Source organism: Vigna umbellata, chromosome 10 (assembly GCF_029865625.1).
Source record: "Vigna umbellata cultivar VRB3 chromosome 10, Vumbellata_1.0, whole genome shotgun sequence".
NCBI classification, from domain to species: domain Eukaryota; kingdom Viridiplantae; phylum Streptophyta; class Magnoliopsida; order Fabales; family Fabaceae; genus Vigna; species Vigna umbellata.
The window spans coordinates 21,941,629-21,951,579 of record NC_142174.1 but is presented as its reverse complement, the minus strand read 5'-3'; the positions used below and the strand labels follow the sequence as shown (position 1 = coordinate 21,951,579).

Here is a 9,951-nt window from a genome sequence, read left to right as displayed (position 1 = left end):
ACCCCAGTATCCGATATTGACATGTTGCTGTAGAACACTCTCACTAATTGTGGGTGGTAATGTCTTCTTAAACACACAAATTCAGTCAGCCCAGCTTCGTCCAATATGTCATAGAATCGAAAATTTTTTCCTTCAAAGTAACCGTACTCTAGATACTTACTTTCCAATATTTCACGATTGACAAAATGTTGGGCATATTTCTCCTGTTGCTCATCCGAGGAGAAGAGATCATTGTTAGGCGTTGGAGGGGATGACGATGGTGACGGGGTTGGACTCTGGCGGCGTCGACGTCCACCAACGGAAGAAGATGCCTTTTGTTTCTTCGTTCCACGATCACCCATTTAATTTCGTTTAGGGTTTTGCACTGAGAGAAGTGATCTTTTGCAAACGTTTTTGAGGAAGGACGTGTTTGGGCGGTTATGTACAGGATTGCAATTTATAGACGTTGTATACGTACTGATGCAGTGGGTAGTTTTGTTTAATGAACTGAACACAGTAATCGATTACGACATCCTCGTAATCGATTACAATAGCAAATTATGGTGTACTCATATGCATTGCAAACATTCATCAATGGGATTTCATGGATGACCATTGTCACTTACAAAAACAGAATAAATTGACAAAAAAACAGCCAAGTTGTATATATCAACTGATGTTGTTATCGAAATTGTTATGTACAGCTGACAACAACGTCAAAAATCCAAAATGACCCATTTCGGTATCTTGTGATAGTTGGATAGTGTCGGCTTGAAATTGTACACGGTCATCACGTTCAACAACATTAAATGCTCTTTCGCCCTGCAACAACACAAGTACTAAGTACAACAAATTTGATACAGAATAAAGTATTTAATGAATATTTTCAACGTAATTAATGACTCACGCATTGTTCGGTGGGTGGTGTTGAAGTCTTTGTGAATGAAGTTGACTTTCTTCTTTTGGTTATTTTCTCAATAGTGGACTTCAACCTGTTTGTGCGTGGACGTCCTTTTCGCTTAACAGTTGCAGGACTGTGTACAAGGACATCAGATGTTCCAACTGGACTAAGTGGTATTGACGTGCATGCACTAGTATCGTATCTTAGTTGGCCTGCATCACTGATGATGTTATTTGTCATGGAAGAACTGAACCCAAATTTTTTACCCAAACAATTAAGTTCCTTTTCCAATTCAGTACTAGCTTCCTCAGACTCACATGCAACTTCAGCAATTTCATAAAAACGTTTGCACAACAGTTTGTATCTTTCCATGCGTGGTTCATTTGTGGAATTACTATACGATGTTGTTATTAGTGTGTGTCTTCTTCTAATATTTTTGCTCCAGCGCCGCAAAATGTATTGTGAGGGAACACTGTAAACATCTTCTTGACCAAATACCAAGAGGGAATGGCGACATATAATTCCTCTAAACTCAAAGAGTTGGCAAGAGCAAGTGGTTGTCTATGTCAGGGGATCAAATTGAACTTTGTAAAATTTATCTGGTACACGATTACCCTCCCACATTCGTTCCTCTTTTATAGTGTAAGTGTTCCATAAGTCCTCCTTTAAGGTGTCTTTGATGAAACAATTCATCCTTGAACGGAATTCAGTTTGGACCTCCTCAAACTTTGCATGTGTGTATTCCACTTGAAATTGTCTCTCAATCGGTGACTGAGAGCCACATGCAATAGTGGTGTTCATGGAGGAGAAGTCCGCTTCTATTTCCTTCTGGGCCTTTACCCTAACCGCATTGTCGTATTGGACCACAAATTGTTGAAGTGTGGTTGTAGAATTGATAAATCCATCAAAAAAAGCATTCATTCCCTCACTTCTCTGAGTCGTAGACATGCCTGCCCAAAAATATTTTTTCAAGTAACACGGAACCCATTTATGTCTCTATTCGTACAAATTATATAGCCATTCATTTTGCTCCAATCCATGTTTGGTAAGTAGTTCCTTCCAACCATTTTCAAATTCTCTTGGACAAACACAATCATATATAAGTGCATGTAGTTCGGTTTTGATAACGGGATTATTTCTATACCCGTGCAATTTTTCAGGCAACTTCTTCAGGATGTGCCATAAACCCCACCTGTGCCTCGTATCAGGAAACACTTGTTCAATAGCGTTGGCCATTGCCCTGAATTGGTCAGTAATAATACCTTGAGGACTCTTATTACGCATGCATCTTAGCCAACATTGGAACAACCATACAAATGAGACAGTGTCTTCCGAAGACAACAATCCACAACCAAGTAAAATGGAGTGTCCATGATGGTTAACTCCAACAAAAGGCGCAAATGGCATGTCGTACTTATTTGTTAAGTAAGTGGTGTCAAAGGAAACAACATCACCAAATTCTTCACATGCAACACGACTTCTTGCATTAGCCCAAAACACACTACAAATTTTATTCCCTTCATCGAGTGCAATGTCATAGAAGAACTCGTTATTTCTATCTTTCATTGAAGAAAAGTGTCGTAGGAGTGTCTGACCATCACCATCCTTACATAAAGATCTTCTGTGTTGGCCAATGTAGTTTCGAGCGTCCCGCTCGACGAAGTCCATGTTTTCATAGCCCCCGGCATCGTTCACAATGCTAAGGAAACTCTTATTTAACCTAACTCCAGCATCGTGGTTGACCTCCAACGTGTGTTTTGCTTGCATGCTTAACTTTCTATTGGCTGCAAATAGTTTGGAGTTATTTGGGCAAAGATCATGGTTGTGGTCCAGAACAACGGTCCTTATAAACCACTTGTCCTCCTTCTTTGCAATGGTTATCCCAGCAGGACATTGGTTAATTTGACTTGGAAGTGTTTTGACGACTGGTTTGACGGAAGACACATATTTGTCCTCCCTTGAACAAACTATTCTCAAGTAGTAGACGTTGTTGTCTTTATCTTTTTTAGAAGTTCTAGTCCGCATGGCAAACCCACGTCTAATGGCGTAGTTTGTGTAAAAAATTTTAGCTTCAATCATTGATTCAAAACACATATGCACTGTTGGGTCCATCTCCATTAAACTTTCATTACGGTCATCAACATTGTCATTATACTCATTCACTTCATCTGCATCAATTGTGTGCGTTGACATTAGACCCACCTTTAGAGATAAAGCAAATGATATTGACTCATCACACTTACCACAATGACCACTGGCAACTAAAAAAATAATGAAAATAAAATCATTTCAAAGAAGTTAATTAAAACGTACCCTGGTGGAATATCGTGTGCCCTTTAATGAAGGTCAAATGGTCCTAACCAACCTCATCTTCTACATTTACGTCCACCATAAATGAACCTTATGTGCTTGTCACCAAACCTCCGAACATGGTTGTCGTCCTTCTCTTTAATGAAGACCAGGTAAGTTGTCTGGAAGTGGTTGGTTAATGGAAGTAAATGTTAACGTTGGATGTTGAGGCAGGTCTATAGTCCCGCCAAAGGTAATATTTTTGCCTTCTCAAGCACGTATTTGCTTACGCTGACAAAGCATGCATTGAATGTTGTCAGCATAAAGTTTCTCTCTCCTAACCCACAATCAATGCTTTTCACTTTTAAAGATTTCCCATCAAATTAGACATATCCCCACAATTAATGTAACTTCATTTTAACAAGTTAACTTTATGGAAATAGATATAATATTATGTTTTTTTTGGTTATATTGATTTCATGTAATGTGTATGTCCACGTACTTCTATTTAAATTTCGGGGAGAAACCCATTGTGTACGCTTGAATCAGGTGACAGTATCTGTAACCCATTTACCATTCTTTGAGTTGTGAGTTACTTATGTAATCATCCTATTGATGTTTCGTCGTTAACGTCGAATTTTAATTTGGACAGGAAATTTCAGCATAATCATGGATGCATGGGAAGACCTTGTTTATGATGATGATGTCCTTGAATCGTTTTTGAAAAAATGCGATGCTTCGGCAACGCTTATTCCTGGTCCTGCAGGTAACATCCAAGCAGCTTTCCTGAATAGAACGGGAACAAAACAACCCAAATCGACACAAGAATTTGCTCGTGATGTTGCTGACGCAACCTATGAACGAGATTTCAACTCCAATGCTTGGAAATGGGCACAAATGTTTATTGAACACCACGGTACAGTGAATCTTATACACGCTTCCAACAACATTATTACGTTTACTAGTTGTAATTTCTTTTCATATATTTTTATCGTAGGTCTCGTAAAGGATGGAAAATTCGAGAACGTGAACTCCCTCCAAGAGGCAAAATCAGTTGAGGTCCTTCCATTTGTTGCTTGCATATTGAAAGAGTGCAAGCCAAATGGGTTGGGAGATATGCAGTTGATCCTTAAGGTAATATTTCCTTTATTGAACAACACAAGATGTTATGGTACATTACTAACTTATTATACCAACTTGTGAAGGACCCAACTGCCACGATGAAGGCTTCCTTGCACAAGAAAGTTCTTGAAGATCCTGAAATTGCAGACAATATCGGAGTTGGTTCCGTTATGCTACTCAATCTTGTAACCCATCAAATTTGTACTTAACTACCATAATTATTTTGTTGGTATTTCAGTGTTCTTCTTCTTACAAATTTGGTTTGTATATTTAGATCCACCCCTTCACTACATTTAGGCAAAACTACTACCTCAATATTACGCATCGCTCTATAGTCAAGGTTTTTCCAGCTGAAGTTTGTCCTCCAACAATTGACCTTGTTAAGGAGACCCCAAAACCTGTCATTCGACTTCCTATGTGGGCAGAGAAGAAACTCAATGTGGATGACATCCTCCGCAAATTTGTACGTCCATCTGACCAACCATCTGACCAACCATCAACGTCCAAACAAGCAGACAACCAATAGTGGGTTTTGGATAACTGTAATTTTATATTAACAGCATTATAAGTATTTAATGGATAACTGTAATATTTCAAACGTCCAATGTATTATTGTTGTGTATGTTGTGTACCTGAAACTCTATTAATGTTGTGTTATAATGAATTTGTTTATGTCATAGAAATGTTTTGAAGTTAATTGTTCGCATGCTTTGTTATCAATTCCCACCCTCTACCACAAATGTAATACCAACATCAACCCCGTACCACTGCATCTGTGCCTAAAATTAAATTCCTTTGTCAATACCTTACCTAGCAAGACCTGACTGTCTACTTCTGTTGGACTTTCTATACAAAACCTCATTTTCTCTCGGGTAATCGTTTACCAGGAGTCTGGAAACGATTACCACAGCGTTTTTTGAACACTCTCAGTCATCCCTTGCACAACTTACTCCTCCAACTGATGAGGGGTCACTCCACACTCCTTGGGACATCATCACATCACTAACCACCCTCTCTCACCACTGAAACACCAGGACCAGCGTAAGACAAGTGCAAAAGTGCCTAAAAGTCACTTTTTTTGACAATGTTCACCCCTATGAACTTGACTGACTACCTCAGTTGGACTTTCTGTACAAAACCTTATTTTCTCTCGGGTAATCGTTTACCAGGAAGTTGTAAACGATTACCACAGCCTTTTTTCAACACTCTAAGTCATCCCTTGCACAACTTGCTCATCCAACTGATGAGGGGTGACTCCACACTCCTTGGGACATCATCACATCACTAACCACCCTCTCCCACCACTGAAACACCAAGACCAGCCTAAGACAAGTGCAAAAGTGCCTAAAAGTCACTTTTTTTGACAATGGTCACCCCTGTTAACCTGACTGACTACCTCAGTTGAACTTTCTGTACAAAACCTTATTTTCTCACGGGTAATCGTTTACCAGGAAGTTGTAAACGATTACCACAGCCTTTTTTCAACACTCTCAGTCATCCCTTGCACAAGTTGCTCCCCCCACTCATGAGGTGTCACTCCACAATCCTTGGGACATCATCACATCACCAACCACCATCTCCCACCACTGAAACACCAGGAGCAGCCTAAGACAAGTGCAAAAGTGCCTAAAAGTCACTTTTTTTTACAATGGTCACCCCTGTCACCCTTACTGACTACCTCAGTTGGACTTTCTGTACAAAACCTCATTTTGGCTCGGGTAATCGTTTACCAAGAGTCCGTAAACGATTACCACAGCCTTTTTTCAACACTCTCAGTCATCCCTTGCACAACTTGCTCATCCAACTGATGAGGGGTCACTCCACACTCCTTGGGACATCATCACATCACTAACCACCCTCTACCACCACTGAAACACCAGGACCAGCCTAAGACAAGTGCAAAAGTGTCTAAAAGTCACTTTTTTTGACAATGGTCACCCCTGTGAACCTGACTGACTACCTCAGTTGGACTTTCTGTACAAAACCTTATTTTCTCTCGGGTAACCGTTTACCAGGAAGTTGTAAATGATTACCATAGTCTTTTTTCAACACTCTCAGTCATCGCTTGCACAACTTGCTCATCCAACTGATTAGGGGTCACTCCACACTCCTTGGGACATCATCACATCACTAACCACCCTCTACCACCACTGAAACACTAGGACCAGCCTAAGACAAGTGCAAAAGTGCCTAAAAGTCACTTTTTTTCACAATGGTCACCCTTGTGAACCTGACTGACTACGTCAGTTGGACTTTCTGTACAAAACCTTATTTTCTCTCGGGTAATCGTTTACCAGGAAGTTGTAAATGATTACCACAGCCTTTTTTAAACACTCTCAGTCATCCCTTGCACAACTTGCTCATCCAACTGATGAGGGGTCACTCCACACTCCTTGGGACATCATCACATCACTAACCACCCTCTCCCACCACTGAAACACCGGGACCCGCCTAAGACAAGTGCAAAAGTGCCTAAAAGTCACTTTTTTTGACAATGGTCACCCCTGTGAACCTGACTGACTACCTCAGTTGGACTTTCTGTACAAAACCTCATTTTCTCACGGGTAATCGTTTACCAGGAAGTTGTAAACGATTACCACAGCCATTTTTCAACACTCTCAGTCATCCCTTGCACAACTTGCTCCCCCCACTCATGAGGGGTCACTCAACACTCCTTGAGACATCATCACATCACTAATCACCCTCTTCCACCACGGAAACTCCAGGACCAGCCTAAGACAAGTGCAAAAGTGCCTTAAAGTCACTTTTTTTAACAATGGTCACCCCTGTCACCCTGACTGACTACCTCAGTTGGACATTCTGTACAAAACCTCATTTTCTCTCGGGTAATCGTTTACCAGGAGTCCGTAAACGATTGCCACATCCTTTTTTCAACACTCTCAGTCATCCCTTGCACTACTTGGTCCCCCTAGTCATCACGGGTCACTCCACACTTCTTGAGCTCACATCAATCACCAACAACCATCTCCCAACTCAGAACTTGATCAACTCCCTCGCATTAATTACCCTTAATTTAACTAATAAAATGCTCCCGTACTTTTGAAATACTTATTATAATGCTGCGTTCATTTTTCAATCAAAAATTTAGTCATTATAACAAACACAAAGTCAAAACAATTAAATTGAAAATCCAACCAATAATCTTATTACAAACACATAGTGTACATTGTCAACTAACATTATGTACATATTTAAACATTTGTTACAAGTCAAATTTGTTCATTTGTTAGCAATCCTAAACAATGCCATATAGCTCTAGGGCTTCCATTCTTCTTATGTTCTCGTTGTGCAGGATCCAGTCACATACATATTTCTTTCTAATCCCAAGCAGCTCCTCCTGAAACCAACATTTTCCCCGTTACAAACCAGCACATAGAATAATTTTAACAAACACACAGTTCCAACTTACAGTTGTATATTGAGGCATGCTTTTTCCGTTGTATTTTTCGTCTCCATCCCAGATTTCCATTGCTTTCAACATTATGACTCCACAATCATGTCTGAAATAATATACCCACCACATCAAATTACTTTTGCCCATATATTCATCACAACACAATATAATCCGGCAGTACAATTCAAGAAACTTACAAGTTTGGTTGAGATGGGATATTTGCTTGTTTAACAGTCAAAGGACCAATACTACCTTCCGGTCTATTCATCAAGATGCAAAAAAACCGTGCCATATTTTCAGCCTACCAGTTAACAAATACAAAAAATTGTTAAACAATACAGGGTTATGTCATAATCACACGGTCATCAACAATGAAAGATGTGGAATCTTACAACAGCTGTGTCTATCCTTTTCTGGTCTCTGATCCCCTTACCCAATGAGTCAATCACAAAAATCTCCAATGAACTCAATTTCACTGAATAACACCACCAATGATCATCGTGGACAAATGGCACCACCTACACAATATGTCATTCTTCAATCAAATATATGATACAATATCAAATTTTATTTACCGAGTATAACGGACTAAAATGAATCCTCTTAACAACACCGCACAACCTTTTCTCAAAGTACATAAACATCGTACAAGCAAATAACACCACCTACACAATCAAAAATTTTCACATTACTAACATAAACTACAACATGAAACACAAACAAATGTCACAATACTAACCATGTTATCAACGTATTTTATCGGGGCCAAAGTGTAAAATGAAGTCGTGCTCAAGGTTTGCCCAATTATCTCGCATACAACCCTAAACATATAAATATTAGTCAATCACAAACAATAGAGATTCGTCAACCACAACTACAATTCACAGCATATACCTGTATACGGTCATCTCTCTGACGCTGATTGCTCTGTACAATTGGTCTACATCAACAGTGGTGCTTGGATCACCAAGAAAACTACGCAATGGGGGGATAACCAATGGTACGACCTCCCGTTCTTCTTCATCACCATCATCATCGATTTCAATACAATCAATGTTATCAACAGTTCTTGAAAGTATCTCATCTTCATGTGCGGTTTTATCCTCCCCTCTTACTTCAGTATATGCACCTAGGGGGTCATGAACTGCATTACCATCACCTTCTTCTTCAAATCCACAATCAGGACCAACTTCAGCCTCTTCGTCTCCCCCAACTTCAGGCTTCTCCTCACCTCCAACTTCAGGTGCTTCATCAACTCCACCACCAACCTCTTCATCAGTGCCACATGCATCTGCTTCAGTAAAGATTGGAGTTTGACAAATTTCAAATAACTCCCTAGTAAGAACTCCAATCTTGGCATTCAATGCTCTGATATCTTCATTGTTTTTCCTCAATCTCTCCTCGGCACCTGCTTCCCATGTCCCGTCATCAGAGCTTTCGTCATCATCTTTCTCAACCTTGGATCCTTCAGCCAAGGATCCTTCACTCATCCCTCAGTCATCCATGTTGAAAGCTGCACGGATTTCCGGCCGATGACGATCTTCCTTTCGTAGATACCACTCCATATTTAACTGCACCAATATCACACAACAAATTCTGACAGAAAAGACAATCCATTTTTACATATAAAATAACGAAAAACAAAACACTTACATCTCCGGTCATAAAAATAGATGCCATTCCTACATCAAACACAGATACAAAACCACAAAAAATGTTGTTAATCATTAGTAAAACACAGACAACACCTTATTTCGAAGCTAAACCACCGCTGAGGGTCAAAATCACCCCTCAACGCCACCAGTGCAACAATCCAGAACGCAACTTAGCAAAAACAGCGTGTCTGTCAGAGTGCCGCTCAGCGGCAATTTACCCCTGAGCGGTGACTCTGCAGATTTTTGAAAAATTCATTTTTGACCTGTCCTAACTCCACCCACATGCAATTTTCAGTTTTCCAGATCAAAATCATTCAGTTCAATCGGTTCAAACATCAATTAAATCATCAAATCATGCATAGAAATCAAAACCCCTAAAAATTCATGCTTTAACAATCAAATTCAAACTCAAGAACCCTAGAATGAAAAATGCTTGACTTACTTGGGTGGAGATGCTAGATGAAATGAGAATGCTTTCAAGCTCTGATGCTCTCTTCCAACCCCAAACTTAGATGGAAAACTAGGGAGAAAGTGAGATTTTCTCAAGAGGGATGAGGGAAAAGTTGTAGAGAACCTTTGAGAAAGTATGT

The 9,951-nt window shown here is 39.8% G+C and overlaps 2 protein-coding genes and 1 pseudogene across 2 annotated transcripts; all 3 read right to left on the bottom strand.

The window, feature by feature from the left end:
• Positions 1–1,441: 1,441 nt before the first annotated feature.
• On the bottom strand, positions 1,442–3,073 carry LOC124843102 (protein FAR1-RELATED SEQUENCE 5-like). Its single transcript, XM_088100034.1, has 2 exons — positions 1,945–3,073; positions 1,442–1,830 (listed from the first exon to the last, which is right to left on the bottom strand). Exons 1-2 carry the CDS (start codon positions 3,071–3,073, stop codon positions 1,442–1,444), a joined length of 1,518 nt encoding a protein of 505 aa, XP_087956160.1.
• Positions 3,074–7,547: 4,474 nt separating this feature from the next.
• LOC148192175 (uncharacterized) lies at positions 7,548–8,350 on the bottom strand. The gene is made up of 5 exons (XM_088100032.1): positions 8,282–8,350; positions 8,099–8,224; positions 7,904–8,007; positions 7,722–7,812; positions 7,548–7,649 (listed from the first exon to the last, which is right to left on the bottom strand). The coding sequence occupies exons 1-5, from the start codon at positions 8,348–8,350 to the stop codon at positions 7,548–7,550; spliced, it is 492 nt and encodes a 163-aa protein (XP_087956158.1).
• Positions 8,351–8,587: 237 nt separating this feature from the next.
• LOC148192174 (uncharacterized) lies at positions 8,588–9,211 on the bottom strand (annotated as a pseudogene).
• Between the last annotated feature and the right edge of the window lie 740 nt (positions 9,212–9,951).